The sequence below is a fragment of the Elgaria multicarinata genome, chromosome 10 (assembly GCF_023053635.1).
Source record: "Elgaria multicarinata webbii isolate HBS135686 ecotype San Diego chromosome 10, rElgMul1.1.pri, whole genome shotgun sequence".
Classification (NCBI taxonomy): domain Eukaryota; kingdom Metazoa; phylum Chordata; class Lepidosauria; order Squamata; family Anguidae; genus Elgaria; species Elgaria multicarinata.
Window position 1 is genome coordinate 49,304,447 of NC_086180.1, and position 25,555 is coordinate 49,330,001.

Sequence of the window (25,555 nt, forward strand, 5' to 3'; positions counted from 1 at the left end):
GCAGCCTACTGATCGTATGGCATTAGGAAAGCCATCAATATTGAAACAAAATAAATGACATTAATGGGAAAGTATTAGGCCTACAGAGGCAGGGCTCCAACCAGTTATATGGATTCCACACGGAAGATGAAACACAAAAATACCATAAAACCCAAATATTAAAAATTCTTAATATACAGTTTAATTTCCATGACAAAAACCTTGTGGTTTTCTTCTCCGGGAAAGCACAAATGACTGGTAAAAACATGAATTTAATATCCTGAAAAAGACATTTATTAGGATTGTAATCATTCTATGTGCTTCTTTTTGCAGGTTTTACGATAGCTAAATGCATTCTGGCTTTCCCATAAATATATTTTGTTTTCTTGATAATGTCATTTACATTTTTCGGAATGGTGTTAAGGGTGTTGCAAAGTGCATGGTGCGATGTTTCAATTTAACTGTAGATTGTTATAAAGTGAGAATAATCATGTTGTATATTAGGTGCACTAGATAATTTACAAGCTGATTACACAAGCTCATTCAAGGAGGATCAGAGACCACTGAACCAACTCCTTTGGATCTGTTTATGGGTTTTGTTGTTAATTTCCTTTTCTCCTACTCAATTCCCTGTATGAATACAGGAATTGTTTTCCATTTAAGAGTCACTAGGGAAAACTGGAGCATCCAGAAAATGATTAAATAGCAAAAATAAACTAGTTGCTTTTATTGCTTTTTTGTTTGAATTAATTTTTTACATTCACACTGTCCTTTCAAGGCTGGTGCGACTGAAAGAAATTCATGTTTCCAAAATGTTAAGGATCTGTTTACCTTGTTGCAGAATTGCCCCAGGCGCCATGCTTGTCCATCAGAATGTTGATGATTTTCTGTATCAGCTGAGTTGCCGTCACATGATCTCGATACTTAGCTGCCCTTATTAAATGGTCACACATCTTCTCATCCTCTCGTTTATCTGCAGAATACTGGGCACACATAGACTAAAGGGGGAGGGACGAAAGAAAGAAAAAACACATTTTAAATACGGTATACTTCTTGCATAATTTCCACTTTGGATTTCTCCAACAAAACAGACATAGAATACAAAGCACAAGAGAGAGCACAGTCTCACAATACAACTGCAATTTTTTAAAATTAACATTGCCTACTGAAGAAATAATTATTTCCCATGTAAAGCAAAATTATAGTTCAACCAGCATAATAGAACATTTGCAGAGCAATGCTATGCATGTGTACTCAGAAGTAAGTCCCACTGTGTTCAGTGGACCTTATTGTCAGGTAACTGTGCAGAGGATTACAGCCTAAGACATCAATTAATACATATACAATAAGTTGAGAATTCTACAAGGGACTTTATGAAGGGCAGAAGTGCAATAAAACATTTAAAATGCAACTGAAAGTCAATGGAAGTTTTAATCCCATTGTTGTTTGTGCATTTGCTGAACATTAAATTAATACGCAGATTTTAGAAGTGTAATTTTGACAATCAGTTCATATTATTATGTTAATATGAATCCTTTCTAAAACGTTCTGGCAAGCAGAAATGTAATTAGACATGGAAATGGAGAAAACCTGGAAAATTCAAGAGATTGTCCCAGGTTTATAGCCAATGAGATATATGTGAGTGAGAGGGAGAAGCAGCTTCTTATACAGATGTGTGCTATATATGCTGTATGAAGTAAGATGTTTGACCCCCGCCTTTCAGCCTTGCCATATTCCAGACAGTGCAAACTAAAGCATGTCAAAGCATGTCAACCTTTGAAAATAACGTATATGAATCTTTTTCACTTAGCAATCTGAACAGTATCACCAAACATAGGAAAACTGTCTTTATTTACGAAAGAACTTTCTGATCAAATATTAGTTTTAATTTCTCAAATATGCTATATACTTGCTTAAATATATTACCACACCCCAAATATCTATATGGTTTTACTAAGCTGCCAGAAAGAAACTTGTTAGACACCTACTATAATGTTAGCAACAATGTCTATGACTTGAGGGAAAGTGTAAAACCTTCAATTCCAGATATGCAGACTGTAGTTTCATTCATTTTGCAGAATTATTTGCACTATATCTAGAAAATGCTGACAAAAGAATTCTTCTAGATACCATAGTTTTTCCACTATCTACTTCTGTGACACCTACCTGTGGTACTGATAGACTAAACTTTGACGATGGACAAAACACTACTATGAAATGCATTTTAGCCTTGAGAATCCTTACTACACACACACTCACACAACCCTATCACTCAATTCAATTGTGGTTTGATCTAATGCCTGCATTGATGAATCGTGGTTTGTGATCAGCCAGCAAACCAGAATCATGGTTTGAAATTGGGTTAGTTTGTGCCAACTATGGATCTGGTATGATGTCTGTATGTTTAAAGCCATTGCTTCACCTGCAGAGATCCATGCACCATAGCAAATGGGAAAGTGAGCAGACTGACAGCTAAATCAGTCAAGCAACAATATAGCATGGTTTGCCTGCATAGCTGGAGTTCACACCATTGGGTTCCAGACTAAATTTGTGAAAACCATGATTTGGTGTCATGTCTGAATTTAGCTTATGTGGTAGCCAACAAAAGACTCCAACTTGTTTTGAAGCAGTTCTCTTTTGAAAATTTCCCCTCAAAGCACTTTGTAAAACCTAACTTATTATGAGATTGCTGAAAGAGCAAAATTCTAAAAATAAGCATGCATGTAAAAAGACTTAGCAGTACTTTTTTTTAATGGAACCTCCTCTATAATACGATCAACAACTCTTACATCCAACATGAAATCCATAGATATAAGCCAAATTACAGGCTTAATTTTTTCCTAAATATCAATATTTGTCTTTTTCTTGAACATTAAGACAAAATCTAGCCTAAAAACATAACAAAACATACATCAGCCTTGAGGGTTTTGCAAATATAATGGACAGTATCCAACTATGTCATTCAGCTAGCACAAATGACGTTGCACTAGCAGAAACCAGGTTCCAAGTGATGCACAAGAGAAGAAACCAACTGAAGTTACCTTTGCACAAGCAGTTGTGCAAGTGGCTGGTTTTGCAAGCAGTTGTGCAACAACTTACACAAGCATGATCCACAAGTGCTTACACAATCAAAAAATTCAGTGGAGCTTTGCTACCTCTATTTGAGTCCACAATATGACACCACAATGTACTTCAACTTCTTGTTAAAATGCTGGGTGATTTCTCAACACATTTTCCAGGGATTCCCTCATTAGTCCCCTGCAACACACCATTAATCAGTGTCCTCTGACTCTTACAGGAGCCTTTTGGGGAGACTGGGGAGCTACTATGGGTGGCGAAGAAAAGCAGGGAAGTCAGCCTTGTTACATATATTTAACTGGACACTGTGTGGCTTCCAGCGCCCCCTGAAAAACAGCTATATTCCAGGAAGCATTCCTTAACTGACAACCACAGTAAATTGTGTAAATAAAATAAAATAAATAAATTCATACTAAGGTGGCATTTATTATCAACTCACATGATTTACTTTTATTTTTTATTTGTAAATATATGGGTTGCCTTTCAGCCTGAACAGGGCCCCAAGGTGACTTACAATTAAAAACATTAAAGCATCACCCGTAGCAGAATTAAGAGAAGGATTGTGTCTTAGAAAATGAGGGCAAAGCTAATACATTTAAAATACTAAAATGTCATTTGGAACAAAAATAGTTTGAACAAGACACCTTAAATTGAACAAAGAACTGAACATATACTGAGAAACCAAGAGTTCACATAGGAATGGTCAGCTGTTGATGGCTGTATCATCCAAGGATAACTTGCACATACAAAAGAGCCAGTACAGTCCAGCAAACCATTACTTTTGATATTAGTAGGGTGACCATAACTGGGAAACCAAAAAAGAGAACACCCACTGTGTGGGGAGGGGGCAAGGGGGAAAGTGTGCTTTCTGTGGCCTCTGAAAAGCACATCCCTCTCCCCGCCACAAAATGGCGGCCACCATTAGTATGGCGCAGGGGAATGATACGCTTTCCGGAGACCACGGAAAGTGCGCTTTCCCCTCCTCTGCTCGATTGGAGTGCAGGAGGGGGAAACGTGTCATTCCCATGCCCCCTCACTACTCCAATCTGCTCTGGAAAGCATGTCATTCCCCACACCACACTAATGGTGGCTGCCATTAGTGTAGTGTGGGGAAGTAACAAGCTTTCCAGAGGCCTCAGAAAGCACACTTCCCCTCCTCCTTAAAGGCTTCAATCGGAGAGGAGGAGGGGAAAGCATGTCATTCCCCCTCCCCGCTTCAAGTGGGGCCTTTTCTATAATGTCTGGGAATGACATGCTTTCTCTTTAAGGCCGGAAAAATCTGGGGAAATCCTGACAATTAGTCACCCTAAATATTAGCAATCACTTAATTGTTCTCAATAGAGGTAGTTCTCAGTGGTGGAACTAGGGTTGGACCTCTGTGGAGCTTACCCACAGACCAGTAGTTGCTGAGGGCAGCAGAAGCAAATTCCACTTTATACCTGTTATGATGGTGATATGATTCGAGATTAAAATACAAAACTGCACATGTTCAGAGTATTGTTTTTAATTGGGTAGTTTTGTTGTTGTTCTAACATATAAAGAAAGGTGTAAAAGAATGCCATATAAAATATGTTGCAAAAGGAAAAATCAAAACATATAAACAAGGGAAACCATGCAGGTGAAAAACCCCAGCAAGGATGGGAAAATAAGACCATTTTGTCCTTTGATTGATTTCTGTGATAAACCAATGATTCCCTTGGCCCACTGGAGAGGGAAATTAGTACTGAGTAAAAGCAACCAAAATATACATTTGAAAACTAGTATCTGCCATGTATATACCAATTATATTTGTTCAGTTCCTCAAGTAATGGTATACTATCAAATATTACTATACTTTTTTATATAATACTTAAGGCATTTATTTGTTTATTTATTTAGCGAAACAAGATCCAAGCTGATGATTGCTGTGAAACATATTTCCCTTACAGCGCCATTAAAAAGACAAAGAAATCTATGGGGAAACAAAAACATAGCACCTGCAAATGCAAATTCTCATCTGCGAACACCCATTTTAGTAAATGGAAGAAGCCGCTACATTCTTCTCTAAGATCTTTTGCACTTGACCTTTAACCTTCAGTTTAAAGTCTGGAGTAAAAATGCCACCCAGGGAAATCTTCCAAAGCTCCTGAATAAGACTTAGAAAAATGAAAGCTTAAAACCTCAATAGCAAACAAAAGTCAAACAATGACAATGCCTGACAGCCACCTTCAATTCTGGAGTGATGCTTCTGTCATCCAACGACTCAAAGTATTGATTTCTTTCAGCATGAAAAAGCCTAAGCCAATGAAATAGATATAGCAGCATGCCCCTTTCCCCTCCCCCGATAATAGCCATCAAGGTTAACACAGGCAGAACACTTATCAAGGTATCTTTTCTATTTCTTCTTGTTTTAATGGACTGGATACAATGTATTGGCTTTTCATCTCTGCAACCTCCAGCCTCCGCCCCCATCATCATTTATCCAGCCTTTAACGGATCTGGAGATTTAGAATCTGCATATAAATTAACTGTCTTTTAAGCTATTTGTTACCCCCCCCCCCCTAAAAAAAAAAAGCAGAAAAGACTGTTATGGACTCATCACACTGCCATTTCTAGAAGACCCTGAATATTGACATGATAAAAGTAGTCCCCAACGAAGGGACTTTTGAAAATAAAATGTTAGACATCTCATGATTAGAAGGGATAGAATCATAGGTCAACTTAACTAAACATTCAATGCTGGGGAAATTCTACAAAATTCAGTAATGTGAGATACTGATGATAGTGAAATATTTTGATATTTTTTACTTGGGATACTAAGGCCACAGCTAGACCTAAGGTTTATCCTGGGATCATCCAGGGTTCACCCCTGCCTGAGCACTGGATCCCCTGTGTGTCACCTAGATGAACAGGTTTGACCCCTGGACAATCCAGGGATAAACCTTAGGTCTAGCTATGGCCCAAGAATATTTTTATAAAATGTCCCATTCTTCCAGAATGGAAGAAACACAGTGAAGAACCCTTCTAGTACTGATTCAAGTCTTACTGTGCACATGGAGTTGCAGAGAAAATGGCACCGCTTATACACAAGAAGTAGGTATCAGCAACCTGGTGTAATCCTAAGGTTTTCAGATGCTAAAAATCTTTAGAAAAAAATCCTAAAGTGGACGGCGCCTGAAAACAGCTGCATAATGGCCCAATAGCATAGAACGTTGACTGACTGAGTGGGGGGGGGGGGGATAACATTGGCCCCATTCAGAAAACACCTTAAACCATGGCTTTAACCAGGATGGTTAAGCCAGAAAGCTAGGCCGTGTTCAGAAGAGACCATAAACTACAGCTTTAACCATGGTGAATAAAGCAAAAAAGCCTTATTCACTGTTGTTAAGGCTGTGGTTTAAGGTGTCTTCTGAACACAGCCAATGAGGTGAGAGGGGCAATAGAACAGAAAGATTGAAAAGGAAGGGGGAAGAAAGAGACACACAGATATAAAAAGTATAGACAGAATGAACCATCTATTGTCTTGACAAGTCATTTCCTGATCTATGTTGAGAAGCTATTTTAAAGTGTCCCTATGGATGGAAATGTGAACTGCCCATAGACATTAACAGAAAAATCAAATATGTTACTAGAGCTGGTTTTGGACACAAGTGTGCCCACCACCACCATCCTAAAATGTACAGAGGGGACCTCAAAACTGAGGTGAAAAATAAAAACAGCCTACTACAACTGAACATGCCCTATGAGCACAGAATACTGACTGACCGATGGAAAAGAAGATGACAGCTATGGGAATGGGGGGAGAAGGAATGGAATAGATGGAACCCTACTCCATTCCATTTTATTGCAGGGCTCACTTGTAAGAATGTATATTCAGTTTCAGAATTGCTCTGTCTACTTCCTTTGATCACATTATAATTAAGAAGCAACAGGTACACCAAAAGACATTCCTAGCATCATTCTTACACCCTCAATTTAACACAGTTTGTGGCATAGAATGGCATTGTCTACACTGGCATTCCCCAATCTGGTGCCCTTCTGATGTTTTGAACTATAACTCCCATCAACCCTGAACACTGGCTGTGGCTGATGGAGTTGTAGTTCAAAACACCATAAGAGCATCAAGTTGGGAATAACAAGACACCTAAGAAAATAATCCAAAAATCGTATTAAGGTAAAATTAATTAGGACAAATTAAAATGTCACAAAATAGTAAGCAAGCATTTGTGTTCTTTAGGCTGAATGCTAACCAAGAAAGGTGAAGGGGTGGAGGAGAGGAAGTTGGGTATGATATTGGGGGACAGAAGCCTGCAACTTGTAAGAAACTTAAGATGGAAATATGAGGTGCAAAAATGTCTCAGAATGGAGAGGCTGCTGTGCCAAATCCGCAACAATAGTTGTCCCTCAGGATACTGAAAATATAAAATCTAGCCGTTTTGGTGATTTTCATAACATAACATATGCACCTACAGGGTATTCAATAGGTGAAAGGATGCTCTTGAGTTTGTATTTGCTAAAACATCGTCGGACGAACATTAACAAGCCACTCTCTGTCATCTAAGCACTCACCTTTGTCAGTGTATAGGCTTGTGACTTAAACTGATGAATCCAACAGCAATCCCCAAGACTATGTACCTGTCACTGTAGGGGGAGTGCAACCCGATCCAGGACAGGTAAATTACCCAACCACCAGACCCAGGAACTTCCCATCCACAGAGCCTGTCTTACCAGGATGTGTATGCCTGGTAAAAAAAACCTGCCCTATGCAAATTGCAGGTGTAGGCCCCTGATCTAGACTGGGACCACAGGAGGAGCACAACTCTTGTCTGGAAACTTCCATATCAGGATGCTCTTTATAACAGCCTTTCCCAACCTGATACCCTCTAGATGTTGGTGGGTGCAGGAGTCAAAAGCATCTGGTGGGCACCAGATTGTGGAATACTGCTTCAGAAAGGTATACCTTAATCTTTCCCATCTTTTGTTCAAGAGGGAACAAGACTTGGGCTCACTTCCATCCATAAATATACTACTGGCAGGAAGTCAGAAACTGCACAACACTAGGATTCTAGGATATGCCATATTGTAACATTACATGTGACAGTCCTGTGAAGGAAGATCATGGAAGTAAGCAGGTATTTTTTTCCAGAAATACAACTATATAGCCTGTGAAAGTGAGACTAGGACTGCAGTATATTCAAAAATAAAAACAAATGAACTTTCAAAATTGCAACTCTCTTGTAACTACAACAAAAATATTTTTGCTGTTGTTAAGACTTAACAATAGGTTTACTACACATTATGGCTGTGCTTCAATAAAACTGAAAAAACATGCTTGCTGCCACTGGTCGACAGCTTCATCAGTTAAGTTCCCCCAACCCCCACTCAAATACATACAGAGTATCTGGAAGAAGAAAACTATGTTAGTTACAAAATCAAATTGTGAATGTGTTTACGATAATTAAATTACAACTAATCATATTAACTGCTTCTCCATCGCAATATATCATGCTTTCATCAAATCAGTCAAGTTAGAAAGAACACTGAAAGAAATACACATTCTTATGGTGCTATCCCTCTCTGGGCCTGAGACACCCGTCATTTTTTTTAATTTTGAGCCATGTTTATACACAGCTCAAAATCAGAAAAGAAAGTCTGTCATGGCTAAAAACCTATCTAGATAACATACCACAAAATCCTTGAGAAGAAGATATTTCTGTGTAAGAAATAATAACCCAGTTAGCTAGGAATATGTTCTTTTCAGCCACAAGTAACCAGGGTTACTTGTGCAGACATGCTATTGTAATTGTAAACTGCCCAGAGAGCCTTGGCTGTTGGGCAATATAAATATGTAATAAATAAATAAAAATAAAATGTGGCACGCCTTTGCAAGCATTCACCACATGTAACAATTACTTGTGTACTGAATGTTCCAATCCAGTACTGTTTTTACACGTGGGAATTTAACACAAGAGAAGGCAAAATATGGATACCAGATACTGTAGAATTAAGCTAACTTAGAGGTAAAATGATAATGGCTAATCTGAAAAGGTTTTCTTTTAACTAGGCTTCCAATCACCATTCTACACTTGTTCTTTCAAGAACTGCATTTTCATAGGCAGAAAAAAGCAAATGGATGCCCTACAGTGACAAATTTGAGGTCAAGACTGTAGCTTAAACTACACAGTACCTCTTGTAGCCAAACCACCACTAGCTTAATCCTCGTTTTTCTTCATAGATTGGGTTCAAGTTTCTAAGTAAAACTACAATTTTGGTTTAACCTTCATCTGGATTACCTGGATCTAATTATGGCAGAATGTATGGGATTTTTCAAGTCTATCTAATATATTCAAGATACTTCATGTGATAAATTGCTGTTACTGAAAATACTTACATTCACCTCAAAAAAAAAAACAAAAAAAAACCCACCCCGCACAATTGAAGGAAAAGACTCTCATTCAGATACTATTTTAGGCAATCTAAAATAGTATAGGTTTTCATGTCCAAAAAATACTATACTTATTTCACAGGGAACCTAGGTTTCAAGAACTTGTTTCAGACTCGGTGTTGAACAGAATAAGTGCCAGAGTAGTGGTTTATATAGAAGACTTAGGCAAAAGAATATAACAAAGTGGTGGTGTTCACAGCAATAGTGGATCAATAAATCTACATGCAATTCATAGCTTTCCAACAATGAGCACATGGTCTGCCACTGAAAATACTTTTGATCTAATCCCCGAAACCAACATTTAAGAAGCAGTCACATGTTTCATCCCTAATGAAGGCCTAGAAAGGAGAGTTCACTTTATTCTGGAGGCGCGTATCAAAGTAGATCTCACCAAGCAACAGAGGCGCATCATCTAAGGATCTTTTTCACATTAAGAATCCTATTAGAAGGAAAACACTAAAAGGTAATTGAATTTCCCTCAGTTATCTTCATCTCTGTCAGCTCCTGCTACAATAACTTACTCTCCAGAGCACAGATAACTCAATTCTGTCCAGCAAGCATATGTTATGAATCTCCAAAGCAAACTTGTCTAAATCATTCTGGTCTTCTATCAAGGTTGGCTGTGGATATGAACTCTGACAGAAAGCAAACAAATTTATTTTTATCTTTTCAATAATTCACTTCTTCATTGCTTGATAGAAGAATCTAAAGACATTTATGTATCTAGTAATTTTGGCATTATAAATACTGACTGAACGCTGAATAGAATTAAAACCTGTTTAACTAGCCATTTTGATATTAATACTTTTAAACAGAAAGATAATTTGATGTGTACAACAAAGATTTCCTACAGATTTCTATCAACCAAAACATTTATTCCACTTACATTTACCCAATTTGTTAAGACTAGCATTATTACATCATGATAATTCAAAATAATGTAGAAATTAATTGTAACTTTGAATACATATTTTAGGTTAAAGGTTACTTTTTCCCCACCCCAAAATCCTTCAACCTAAGTATATCCTGTTAAAATGTGCATGTAAAAAAGCCCAGTGAATACTGTGGCTCCTTCATATACCTCATGGTTTTACAATTCTATTCTAAAGTAAAACATAAAACAGTTAAAATGCATTGTCTTGATAAAAACTAAAGTAGAAATAGAAGCAACAGCCTATGAGGGAGTGTGCACACTTGTCTTCAGCCTCCAATTGTGGAGCATCAGCTGCAGATACGGATACAAGGGAAGGTAAGACGGGCAAAAGTGAAGATATTGAATCTAATAACTGATCATACAAATTCAGTGATGTTTCCTTGGCTGCCTCATGGAACAAAAATGAGATTGTTTTCATTGCAAACCCCTCTGTGAACAGAAATGTACTCCCCAATCTCCTCCAAGCTCTCCTGAGTAAATATTTTGTATGTTGATCCTCATTTTCCATTGGTAAACCCAGTCTTTCAGCCTATTAATAAATAAGCCCCATTTCGAACATTCAGTGGATCCTGTAGTGTACTTTTAGAGATTCCTTCCTCCCAGAACTCCCACATGATCCTTGATCCTGTTTACTGGACTGGGAGATCAAGGATGCTACCAGTCCAGCCAAGGCAATATGGCAAATAGAGAGTTGTGGTAGTGATGCTACCTGAGCATACCTTGTGTATAATTAGTTGTTTATTAATACTCGAGAGCTTCCTGGTCTTCACTGCTAGGCCTACCGGCCACTAGTGACTTGCAAAGACTCCAAGTAAGGCCCTCTCTCTCCGTGTTCGATGTGACAGAGGGTCTTCCAGCCACAGTGCTTGAGACATTGCTTAGATAAACTCTAATGGCAGTCCCAACACAAAGCCTCCAAAGAAGATCTCAATGAACAGACAGGCTCGCATGGAAAAGGACAGATCTGCTAAGAATGCCTAGTTTGGCCATAAGGCCTTCAAATCACAAGATCACAACACTGAAGAGTATGCAAAGCAGCGGCACCTAAGAGCTCTTCACCATGCTGCAAGAACCCATGTTGCAATGAGCCTAACTACCAACCATCAAGCTACCTAGTGCTCTTTCATCACACAAAGACCTCTGTCAAGAATTGCTTCCATCCATCTATCTGCCAATCCCAGAGATCTAACTCTGAAGCCCTACATGCCCCGAGGTGGGTGTGGCTGGCCCCATTGCTGCTTGTCTTACATCAGGCAGCTAAGATTTTATATCAGTAAGGCTTTGTATGCCTCTTAAATGACAGCTGAGAGTTGACTGCTGCAGTTTTATCCTTTTATAAAATTACAATTATTGGTTTGCTTTTATTGTATTTTTATTTTACTATTGCTTGCCTGCTTTGAATATCTAGGACAGAAAAGCAAGGTGGTGATAATAAGGTCAGTGGAGCCTGTAATTCAGGGATGGAGATTTCACTGGAAGTTCCAACTGCATTGTACTTACAATTACTGTGCGTGCAGAACACTCACAAAGAGCACATAAATTAGCTCAACGCATTCCTCTTCTTTCCCACCTTTCACCACAACATTTTCCCTCAGGCAGTGGGAAAGTTTTCTCCCTGTCTCCCTCCCTCCCATTACCTGAAACATAAACATTTCCAAGGAATCTGTTCATTCACATTCCATTCCTCTTCCTTATGGCTGAAAAATTAACATCCTACAAATACTTTCCCACTTCTTCCTTGGAGGTTCAGCATTTTATGCTACGCTCACTTGTTCCAGATGCACAAACAAAGCTAAAAATTGAAAGGGGAATGGGGGGGTGAGGGACAACGACAGCAAGTTGAATGGATGGAAGTTATCTTATATTGGATACCATTATATGACTCCCAGGCGAGATGGGAGTCATGCTCTGGATGCAAGACCGTAGAGTGAAACTAGTTGATAGGTTCACATGCCCATCTAGTTTACAGATTACAGATCCTTTAATTTTCAATAGCATCAATATGCAAATAATTCCAAACCCTATTCACTGAAGAATGTGTCTAATGCTGCTCAGGTTTACCAAGCCATACCCCTTAATTTGCTAGCCAAAACTTGTGGAATTGCAACCTTTTTGGCTCATGGGCACACCTGGCAATTTCAGAAACTGTCCTGGGCACCACCACAAAATAGCTGCCATGGAAAGCATGACAAAAAGACTGAGTACAAGGCAGAGGGAGAGTCTGACCACCCAAACACTAAGCAATTCTTTGAAACCCACAGAAACCTATATCACAGCAATCACAGCTGCTGGTAATATCATTGGGATATTGTGGGAGGTTAATACAGGCTGCTGCAATGTTGTCAGTGGGTGAAACAGTGCCACTTCTGGGGTGGGAGGACTGCAGCAGGACAGGGGGCGAGGGGAGGACTCAGATTACACACAGTAGCTTAATAAATTATGCACAGTAGCTTATTTGTCTGATTGTGTGTGGGATAACAGTAGCTTATTTTCAAAAGTGATGTCCGAATGTAGCCACAGTGTTAGATGAAAAAAGTGGGGGAGGCACCTTGGTTGGCACCAAGAAAGGTGTCTGGGGCATACTGGTTAGTCTAATGTGTCCCTGATACAGTTTCAAGTGTATTTAGTCTGCCCAAATTATGGTGTGTGCTCACAATGCCTCACATCTATGTGGCTGTAGTATTATTGATGCTACAGTATGGGCTCAGTATTGTCTTGAACCATTGCTTGGTTCTAACAGAAGTATGCTTCAATTTTCATTTGGATTATTTTGCCTTGGAGAGAGAGAGAGAGAGAGAGAGAGAGAGAAAACATATTTACATGCATACACAATACAGGAAATGTATCCTAATAGCTGAGTTTTAAATAAATAGATAAAAACTATATCACCTATAAGGGCAATCTCAGAAAATGTGGGGTTTTTTGGGGGGGTTGCAAAGGGAGACACAGAGAATGAGCTAGAAACTACATGTGCCTTTTCAGTAAGCCATCAATATTCATATTCAACATAAGCCATAAAACAAACATGTACAGTTTATTGCTGCTAAACTATAGCCTATAAATTGGAAAAGGGTGAAAATTAAGGCTACAGAGAAGTCCAAGTTATACGCATGAAGAAACATAACCAAAGAGAAAAGGGCAACAAATTTTTACAGCAGCTGGAAATGCTAGATTTAATTATTGGAGGGAAATCATGCAGAGAAGTTAGCTGCCTGATATGATTTACAACAAAGAAGAAAAGTCAGATGACTATCCCAGTTAAATCGACAAACTGCCAATAATCAGAGCATGGACTATTGTAATTTGTAACAAATGCATGCTTTCTGTAAAGTCATCACAGCAAAAAAGGCAACAAAGCATGAGTAATATTTATTAAACCTTCAAATCTTAACCCCCAGTTGAGTTTTTTAAAACTGCTGAATTTCAAAGAGCAGCTGCTAGTATCACAGTGAAACTGTCTGGTCAGTCACAAGTCATCAACGGACCCCTGAAGCAGATTACAACATCTAATCTATTTCATTCATGCTTATCTTTTCCTCATGCATCACTTTACTTTGAATATTTTTATGTTTGCATTTTGATCAAGAGATTCAGGATAGATAAAACTCTTTCACACAGCACATAGTTAAACTATGGAATCTGCTACCACACGATGTAGTGATGGACACCAATTTGTATGGCTTTAAAAGGGGATTAGATAAATTCCTGGTGGAGGAGACTATCAATGGCTACTAGTCCTGCTGGCTATGTGATACCTCCGATTGCTTGGGGACATGGGTGGGAGGGTGGTGTTGCACTTGCATCCTTCTCGTGGGTTCCTGTTTGACAGCTTGTTGGCCACTGTGTGAACAGAATGCTGAAGTAGATGGACCCTTGGTCTGATCCAACATGGCTCTTCTTGTTTTTATGTAAACACTCTGACAAACATGCATAACGTGTAGTTACTCTATACATTATAAAAAGTGGCAAAAAGTGAAGGCTTGGTGGTATGCATAAGCTCCAAATATAAATGCAATGTATGTACATCACAATTTTGCAGGATTTTTTTTTACAGCAAAGCCCAGAAAGGATTATTTGTCTCCATGGCAATAATATCCATGGAAATTACATCCAAAAAATTAAGTAAAGTAATTAAGGGAGCAATGCTATGCTGGCTGGTGAACGCTGGGAATTGTAGGATTTTTTTCTGTCTAAATATGCATTAGATTGCACGCTTAAATACTTAACAAACAGACTGAACGTGGCTATTTTCATAGTGGTGAACATGGCATATTATTTAAATGGAATTCGAGGTTGAGCCCTTTACTGAACAGAATAGTAGTACCCTAACACTATGTTGCAAAAAAAATTGCATATTATTTTTCTGGGCTCCTTCCAAACTGATTGTGCAAATCCACCAATCTGCTGCACACAATGGAACCATGTGCACTGTGATCTGTGGGATCATGTGCACTGAAGTAGTGGATTGCGACTTTCAGAAAAATGAATGCAGACATCTCCCAAAGTTCTGCCCTTGCCTTTCCAAGCCCTTCAATGAGAATTAGAATATTGCTGGCTTTATCCTCAAGAAGGTTCATATTATAAGACGATGATGATTTTATTTTTACGCTGCCTATCTACCAAATACCCTATCCATGCTTGTTATGAAAATGATGACCTAAAGATATATTGACTTGTGCAGTGCTTAAGTGCATGTGTTTATATTTCAAAAACGTTTTGTTCTCTTAAGAGATGTTAGAATCATTTTCTTGTTTATTCCCTTTTTAACATGCAATTCCAAATAGCATCAAATAGTATCAAAACCCAAGCAAGCATGCTCTTAACTCTCAGCATCCCTTATTAAAGTCCCTTGATGAAAATTGGCCTACATTTATTAATTTACTGAGGTTTGTTGATTAAGCTACTTATTAAAACTTGCCCTAAAAGCAATTAAACAAGCTGTGTTACCTCATACTGCTATATCAGATGGCCAAACTCTACGCATGGTATTAAATGCATTTTTGCATTTACGTATGTGGAGCTTTTGTGTGTGTTTTAAAATAGCTTGGGTGGGATCAAGGAGAAGGAGTGTATGTCAACCCTTTCTGCAGTACTGATGAAAATCACTTTCTCCCGAGTACGTACTTATCTCATAGAATAAATATCTGCTCTGAGGTGGGAAGATTTTCATCAGGATCATGGTGTGAGGGAAAGAGTTATCCCCACCTTCCACCCATGCCATGGTCCCAGTCTCGGTTATGGCTCCCACGGCTGCTATTTAAACACACACACTCGTGCACAAATAGGTGAGGACGCATTTAATTCACTTTTAGTTCAACCTTTTGAATAGTTCTGGAATGGTAACTTATTTTAGCAGCACTTTTTACTACTTGTTCCATTCTAAGAGACAACCAGAGCACATTCTAGATGAAATTAAGTATTTTTATGCCCCACCAATTTCAGTAGAAATGTTAAAAAGTGCTTAAATCTCTCCTAAAAGTACTTAAGCTTGGCTGGATTGTGGCCCACATATTTTTCTGAGTTTAAAACAAATATATTAAATCGTACAGGGAGAAGAAAGCTAGAGTAGTGCTTTTGTTTCCCTAACTTTAAAAAGGCATTAAAAGATCAACAATAAAAAAAACAACCTTCAAGCCCACGGAGTTTCCTATAACAAACCTTTTCATTATGACAGGCTGAAAAACATAGAGCATTATTATTATTCTTTACAACCAACAAGTTTGCTTTGATGCTGATAATAATTTTATAATAAGAAAACATTGTCCCTTAGGCAACTATTGTGTGTGCTATCGATTAATACTGAACATGTAAGCTGCCTGACCAATACTGTATCTTCCCTCTCTCTCACACACACACACGCTATGATGTTTGTGTGATTTAATAACAGCAACTGAATTAATTTGCCTAGAGGCATGGCAGTGTTATTATTGTACCTCCTTAAGGATTTTAAATATACATTGTTTTGCCATTAATTCCACCTTCATATAACAGATATCAATGGTTTAAGATATTTCCTTGATTATGAGCTGTTTTAGCTTGAAAATAATAAATTGTTGTGCCCACTTAAATAGTTTTGCAACATTTGGATTTGTGGTTCATTCTTCTTTGTTTACGACTGCTCAACCTAGCAAAATAGCTCTTCTTTCACACAGCGTTTTTCTTCAGGCAGTGTAATTCTACTCTTGCCAAAACTAAGGTGTGCTTAGACATACACGGAGATCTTGCAAATTCAAGAGGAACATGACTTGGTTACCTCCTCCTCCTCTAGTTTTGATAAACAGAAGCGCTGTCTTTTTCAGTAACCTAGTTTCTGTTTAAGTTCAAGATGATGTGAATTAAACCCCTTGAGCCATCACACTGAGATATAACAGAGTCAAGGCAGCATCAGATCAAGAAGTGTCAGCCAACACCTGCCTTAGATGGTTCAAAGACATAAGCAATGCACAGAGAAATAACAGGGGTCCGCCTAGACAGAAACTATGTTCTGAAATAAACTAGTATAATAAGAATGTTTACTGTAAGTATTCTTATGCGAAAAAAGTGCAAAGAAAGGGGGAAAATACTATTAGCAGCAGGAAAGAGGAGCTATTCACCTAATCAATGAGGCCATGTCACTCCTGATGTGTCTGCATAAAACCACAGTATAAGTTGTCACCCTTGTCCCACTCCAATGATTATCAGGCAATGAACTAAAAAAGATGTATATTTCATCTACACAGGACTGTCTACCAACCCTCGATTCTTTGATGTAACAAATGAAATCTGCCTGCTATTTCACAAGTACAAAATGACACTGTAGATATCTGACAACATCTCTGTTTGCAGGAGCGGGTAACTAGCTCGAGATGAAGCACAGACAGCTTATTAAACAATGCACAGCATGAATCCTGAGGCCAACACAGATAATCTTTAGAACATTACCACTGTCCAGGACAAATATGCTTTCAACTTTTAATGTATTTTAAAACAACAAAAGATCATAGAATCATAGAATCATAGAATAGCAGAGTTGGAAGGGGCCTACAAGGCCATCGAGTCCAACCCCCTGCTCAATGCAGGAATCCACCCTAAAGATAATGAATGTGTTAAATTATAATTTGATGTTTCATTTTTAAAAGAAAACAACTACAATGTGGGACACAGCTTAAACATAAAGTTTAAACATAAAGTTACTTTTTTTGTAGAATTCAATACAAAGTTTCATTTTCTGTTATATTTCCTTTTTTGTTCCATTTTGAATTGGTGGGCACTCGTATTTTTTTCAATAATATAAGTTCAAATAGCAGTAAATGTAGCCAATGGGCTTTGGCTATAAGATCTTAATATTATTCCTTGTTAACCATTTATGCTGTACTTCAGATTGTTTTTTATTGTGCTAATGCCATAAAAATGTTAAAATAGGATTATTTTTACTTCTCCAGCAGAAAATAACTTTTAGAATTCATTCTTGTGATACATACAAAAAATGTAAATGTTTGTTGCACAGGCCATAATATCTGTCATGAAAACCTGAACGTTGTCATTTTCCATGGATACATTTTTAGGACCATTTTTATGGTGGTTGGAAACCTACTACAGTATAAGTGTATTTATGTGAAAGTGGAAAGGTTTCATAACTTTTGTGTGATCATGTGAACAAATCCACATTGCATTATTAATTTTCCCAGGAAATTTAGAACATAAGTTAACACTAGTTTTAAAAAGGATGTAAGAATTCACATGAACAGTAGCAGTTAGAGGATCTAAAAATTGCCTAAATACTGACTAAGAGGCTGCTAGCTTTAGGTCGAAAGTAATCAATCCATATCCATGAGTAGACAGCTTAGATGCTTCACTCTCCTTATTGATTCCAACAATTCTGTACCAGTGGCAAAGTTTGGTTCTATTCTTCAAAGTACTTTCACCAATCCAATTCCCACTGAAGTCACTGTGCAAAAGCACAGGCAGCTGTTGTAAGTCAACAGAGTTGCTTCTGATTTAAAGCTACTGGTTTGGTCAGATAGAAAGTTTGTAGATGGCTTAAAGATTGTTGGAATGCACATTTATATAAAGATCAGCCTGATCTACATAGATCAATGAATTTAATTCCATCAACATGTTGTTGTTGATATTTTAACAAGCAGTTAAAAAAATCTCTAGAGGAAAAAAATAAAGAAACTAAGCTATATCAAAAAAGGACAGTCAGGGACAATATCTTTGAAAGCCTTATGCATGAGAGGATTAAGGAATCATACTGGTAAGGTTATAGTTCACCAGATCCATTTGCAATGCTATGTCAAAAAGGATAATGTGATCATGGGATGCATGAAGAGGAAAATAATTTGTATGTGCACACCAACGATTGAGTTTGTGACATCAGTGAGCCCACTATTAGAATGCATCAACTAAACATTGGATTCTGAAATATTATTCATATTTGATCAAATAAAGGTGCTGTGCAAAGTATCAATAAGAGTGGTTTGAAAAGAAGAGAACACTGTAAATAGGAAGAATGCAGGAAGTCAAATCTATTTTATTCATCAAAAGGAACACTAAGCAAATTCCAACAATGCAAGTAACTTCATGGGAAGAGGAAAGGTCCATTTAAGATTTCCATATAATGAAATAAAGGGGTGTTCAACCACCAAAGAGTATTTAGTTCTTGTTGATCTGTAATTTTCAATACCTGTCTAAAAATAGCATTATATTTAATCATAAATTAGGTGTGCATGGTACTTAACTGGAAGCATTTCTCTCTACCAGATATTACACTGGATTAATTTACAGTGCAATCTAGGACACGTCTACTCAGAATTAAGCTCTATAGAGTTCAATGAGACTTACTCCCAGATGATGTTAAACCACAACTCCCATCATTCCTGACCACTGGCCATGCTGGTTGGGTGGAACTGAGAAGAGTTGTAAGCTAACATCAACCAGAAGCCAAAGGTTTTCCACTTGTAGTGTAGGATTGCAGCCTTAGTCACCAACTCTAAATGTTAAGATCTGAGAAGACATCACATGAGTCTTGCAGAATAAGCTAATACTATATATAGTGAACAGCAAGGGGTGAATTTTATATGATGTGTTAAAACAGCATATCCACAACAGATTTTAACATAATATTAAATACAATTCAATACTCTAAGTATAGTGCCCTGCAAAAGTGCTTCCCTACAACAAGTATGGAAATAGAGACAAAAGAAATAAAAAATAGGGGGTGCAGAGTTTCCCTGTGCAGGGCAGCATGGAAACCATTTTAAAGATGAAACTTCACGTGTACCCAGAATGCTCCCATTTTTAACTTGGCATAGCTCTGCTGCCTATGCATTCAGATTACAACTGCAAAAGGTACAGATCAAGTACTAGTGTATGTTGCAAGATTTCTGGCTTACCTCAAATTCAGCATGCCTGTGAATATCTTCAGCTCTCTGTCTGCTCAAGATAAATTCTGCTTCATTTGCTACTCTAACTAGATGATCTTTCATTGTTTGACTCAGCAACCTGTAAACAGAAAGTAATTAGGGACAGTTATGGATTCCAAAAATAAAACTTTTAAAGCATTTTGGATGAAGCACACCAGCCTAGAAATATATTCCAGGAAAGGAAGGTCAGTTACAAGTATGATAGTCTTTCAACTGGAAGGAATAACCAAGGGACAGGGTTGAACTTTAAAAGTGTAGACTGGTTCCCTGCATTGGGATGGATGGTGACAACTATACAAACAAGAGATTCATTCTTATAATACAATACACATAGATGGTTGCATTAGGCATAATTTAGATCTTAATCAATTCTAACTACTATTAGCTGACTCACAGCATGTAAAGTTAATATACACCTGTTAGCCATGTAAATGCAGCTTAATCATAAGCAGGCACAGTTAATAAAGTAGAGCCTGTAAATAAAATTGATCTGAAATTCAGCTATCATCCTTCTTCCTTAAAAGAGTATATAGGTATGGAAAATACAGGCATGCTATCTGTTGTAAATAGCACCATGATTTTCTAGCATAGCTTTTCTTTACTGAGCTGTAAGGTGCTTTGTGAGGGCTTTGCCCTGAAAGGCGGCCAGGAAATGTTTTAAATAAAATTAAATAAAATAATAAAATAAAATAAATAAACACCACCAGTATATGTTTCCTAGGCAATACTAAGGGGAAACTGGCTGTTTCTGGTTTTCCTTTTAAAATATCCAAGAATTAACCGTTTTCCTTATGCACAAATATAACCTTTTATGGCTCCTGACATGCCCTCACAAAATCTTAAAGTTACAATCTGATCCTTAAAGCACTTTATTGATACAGGCCTCATTGAAGTGAGCTGGACTTACATTAGTTGAAAAGCAAGAACCTTAGTCATCTGCAAATAACCTCGAAATTTTCTATTAAGTTTACAAACGCACATGTTCCCAATTTGCACAAAGATATTTAAATGCATGCAGAGATGATCAAACAGAATTCAAAGCAATAAAAGCCAAACTTCTAAAAATATACTTTGTTTTATAGGTGAACATTTTAACACAAAATGCAAAATCATTATGTGATCTTCAAAACACCAAGTAAATTCTTCTCTCCATCCTTTCAGGACACTCTGAGATATCATTTTTACTTTCATCACATCCTTAACACTGTTTGATGTTTCTCTCAGTTACGTATTGTGGTTTTCTCTAGCATGTTCTTAAAGCAATTCCTGTCATGAACCCAGAGGATTAAAATGAACTTGTTGATTGTAAGAACATGATTTTCTTTTGGATGTAGACCACCATCAAAATAGGGGGGAAACCAGATTATACATAACATTTCCGTTGTCTTCAGGTGTTTTTTTTTTAAGTTATTTAAATGCAGATGACTATTCTACACTTGACATTTTCAAATGTTGAACTTGAAAAATATCATCCTAGTTTTCCCCTCCTAATCTTTTTTAACCAATTTACAAAAGCATGTCACCTTTTAGAATCCTGCGGGCAAGGAAAATCAGTGGAAAATATTACCTCTAATAAAATAAAGCAATCTGAATTCTCAGATGCAAGAATCAGAGATAACATTTTGGATAATTATTAAGTGAACTGTGAGCTTTAATCAGTACTTAATGAACTGAAGCTGTGATAGATCAACTTTCAGAAGCCATTATTTATTTATTTATTACATTTATATACCGCTCCATAGCCAAAGCTCTCTGGGCAGTTTACAAAAATTAAAAACAGTGAACATTAAAAAGTGTACCCAGAGAGTGAAGGGTACATATTTTTAAAAGTTATTTTGAGCCTGGAGTATTATGGTAAAAGGGAAATGATATTAAATATGGCACTTTGTTCTAACAATTAATTGTATGCATTTGGTTGTGACTTTAAAAATCATTCAATATTGCAAAAAGGCAGCCATACAAAGAGCATGGGGGCATATTATTCATAAATGGTATAACAACCATCAATCTATATGGTGCTTTACAGGAAAATAAAATAAACAAACAGTCAGGTCCCTGCACTGGGGAGCTCCTAACTTAAATCTTGACCCAGGGGAAAGGGAGGGGAGAAAAGGGCAGGGCAAGAGTAGCAGGGAAGAGCATGTGCAAATGTTGCACATACTTAAGGGTTAGCTGCAGTAGGAGATGGAAACAAAAAGGTTAATCTTTCTGGAAGATGGTTTTGAAAAGGGAGATGTGATCTTACACAGGTGTTTTGAGAATGAAATCTGGGTAGAAGGACCAGCAAAAGGGGCTGGGTAGAGTTGTTTTAAGCTAGTACATGGGTTCTCAACAAGGGGGGAATTTTAGGGTTCCGGGGGGGGGGGAATTGGAACCACTATTCAGCAAAGTATGATGTCCTGTGGATTATGTCTTCCTACACGTTATTAAAAACGTCCCTCCTTTTAAAAAATCACTGGGAAATATGGCGAGTATACAAAAAGGATTTACTTCTGAGTATTTCCCTAATATCACCAGTGATAATGATGCGGAACTTTCCGGTAAACTTAAAAGATAAGTTGGGGAAAAGTTTAATAGAGAGAAAGGTAATGAAGTTAAAAGATTGGCTAGAAAAGATGAGAACCCGAGAAGAATTAAAGGAGAGATTAAAAGAGGGAAATTTAGCGTGGTTAAACTATCTTCAATTAGAACAATGGGCGAAGAAATGGTTAAAGGATAATGGAGAGTGTAGAGCAATTACGAAATTTGAGGAGCTGATCGTAAAAAAAGAAACTGAGAAAAGGGAAAATAAATTAATAAAAGGGTTAACGAGTGAAATATATGGAATACTAGTGGAAAAAGGGGAGATGGAAAGTGTTGGTAAGGTAGTGTGGGAAACTGACTTGGAGGAACAAATAGGGCAACAGAGTTGGGAAGGGATATGGAAACAAAGAGTGTTGAGAAATATGTCTGTGAGGATAAAAGAAAATTATTATAAGATTGTATGGAGGTGGTACCTAACCCCAGTGAGATTAAATAAAATAAATAAGTTGAATTCAGCAAACCGCTGGAGAGGTTGTGAAAAAAAAGGAACGTATTTACATATGTGGTGAGAATGCGAATTTGTACAAAAATTATGGGAAATGATGTTTAATGAGATAAAATAAATTTTAGGAATGGAGATTGAAGAGACACCTATAGTGGCATTATCATTATACGGAGAATTAAATTGCAGTAAAGAGACAAAAGAATTGATAACGAATTTGTTAACAGCAGCAAGGTTAATTATATCTAGAAACTGGAAGGTTCAAGGGGATTATCTATCATTTGAAGATTGGTATAAAGAAACATGGGATATTGCTATTAATGATAAATTAACATGTAATATAAAAGTTAGACGAGGAATGATAAAAACGAATGATTTTGAGGGAATATGGAAACAGTTCCTAGAATTTGTATTATCAAAGGGGAGAGGGAAAGCACCTCCAGAGGAAGCAATGAGATTTTGGAAACAGGAATAAGATCCCAAGGTTGGGGGGAGGACTTTTATGTTAAGTATGATTATGTTAATAGAATAAGCTAGCATATATGTTATCAAATGTTATCTTATATTTTATGTATTAAGTAGTATTGCTTTATTTGTATTGATGTATGTTTGAAGTATTAAATAAAATCTTTTTTTAAAAAAAAAGTCCCAGAAAAGTGTCATGTTGTCTGCAAAAGCCAGGCCTTTGCTCTCTTTTCCCTCCCTCCCTCCCTCCCTCGCAATCCTATGTTTCAAGCTTCCTATTTAAAGGGGCAATGCAAAGCATGGGAGATAAGAATGTAAAAAGGGCCAAGCACTCCTCTGCGTATCCAAGAACTGGCAAAGAAAAAACAATCACAGGTTTCTCATTGACTGTAATCTTCACCGAATAAAATAAACTACATTACACTGGAATTCTATTGAACATTTTGTTCACTGAAGTACAGTAACTTTAGTCTGTTAAGTCATTAGTTCTGAATCTTAAAAAACTAATTTCATTCAAGTTTTAAATTAAAATCTATCAACATTTTCTATTGCTATTAAATTTGTAAAACTCTACTATAAAAATAATCCAAATAAATGTATATGTACTAATATAGGGAGGAAAAAGATTTTCAATATTATATGCATATTATTTGAAATTCACCTTTTGAGTTAAACTATCTTGGGAAGGAGGGAATTATATTCTGAACAATGGTGAAAAGGGGGAATGGAGCAAAAAAGGTTGAGAACCACTGAGCTAGCAGAAGACCTTAAAGTGGGGGTGGATTGGAGAGTGGAAGAAATGGAGATCATAAGAAGGAATATGAAGTGATACATGGCCATTCTATTTAGATATATAACTGGCTAGTTAAAAGGAAGATCATTAACTGGTGGATAGCCTGCTACATATACATATAATTTGCATTGTTTCCATGGAACATCCACTATTTCTGATGAGCCTAAAAAATACCCAAGCAGACATAGTATAGTCCTCCCTCTGAAACACTTCCAAAAAACAAGAGTCAACATTGAATTTGGAAGCAGAACAACATGCACTCCTGTTTCTTAAGCTATATACCTTATATACTGAAAAAATCATAAACAGTAGATTTATGATTTACAGTAGATTTATGAATTTATGATTTACACCCCCTGGCTCCTCCCGAAAGGGGGAGCCAGGGGGTGGTGACTATTAGCCACCGCCACCAGGGCTCGGAATGTCTCACCCTACTGTACAACGGCTGATGCCGTACTAGGAAGATGCCCGACTAGGTTTCCCCTCTGCAAATTCCATCAAATAAATGTTGGCCCTGTTTACTTGTGTCGCCTCTTTATTCCACACTACACTCCCCACAATGGTTTTCAGTAGAATAATCAATATACTTTTCAAATTAGAAATTGTTCAACTTTGTATCTTTTAAAAAGCCCATGAACTGATATAATGGTACTTTGTAAAATTAGAAAGTACCCCACATTTTATAGCTAAATTAAGACCGATTGTGGAAAATTAACCCTGCAATATTAAGGGGTATAATAAAGTGTAAATTGCAAACAATGGGATGAAAAGCATTAAATAGTGCTAACATTGAATATCTGGAAATGAATCTTATGTCCAATAACATATAAATTACAGAAAAGTAGCTGTTCTACCTATAGAAGAATGCCTGTTTCAAAATATGACCTTAATATTTATTAAGGTTCTCAAATGTACAAAGTGCACTTCAGTGGTAACAGTTGACTTTACATGCTTTAGAACAAGAAGACAATCATTGTAATGCAGAGGATAAATCTCTCACTACAGCTTTTAATTCCAAGAACTAAACCACATGTATTGGGTTGCAGCTCTAAGAACTAGACTCTAAGTTATTTCTGATTATGTATTTCTGACCTCCTTTATAGAATGGCTGATATAAACTTGGTCCTTGAATATGCTTTATTAGCCTAGATAACACAGGCAACATCCCATGAAGCTCATTGTTGGCAGATTCAGTACAGATAAAAGGAAGTACTTCTTCACACAGCACATAGTTATACTATGGAATTCACTAGCACAAGATGTGGTAATGGGCACCAATTTGGATGGCTTTAAAAGGGGATTGGATAAATTCCTAGAGGAGAATGTTATCAATGGCTACCAGTTGCGATGGCTATGTGCTACCTCCAGTATCAGAGGCAGTAGCCTATATATGCCAGTTGCTGGGGAATATGGATGGGGCAGTGCTATTGTACTCATGTCCTGCTTGTGGGTC

The 25,555-nt window shown here is 37.3% G+C and overlaps 1 protein-coding gene across 3 annotated transcripts in view; it reads right to left on the reverse strand.

The window, feature by feature from the left end:
• Positions 1–25,555, reverse strand: part of LRBA (LPS responsive beige-like anchor protein) — a 424,729-nt gene that overhangs the window by 245,355 nt on the left and 153,819 nt on the right. For all 3 annotated transcript variants that reach the window (XM_063136108.1, XM_063136109.1, XM_063136107.1), the window contains exons 36-37: positions 19,790–19,898; positions 811–977 (exon numbers count right to left, since the gene is read on the reverse strand). In XM_063136108.1, coding sequence (XP_062992178.1) covers positions 811–977; positions 19,790–19,898 — 276 coding nt within the window. The remainder of the gene's footprint in view (positions 1–810; positions 978–19,789; positions 19,899–25,555) is intronic.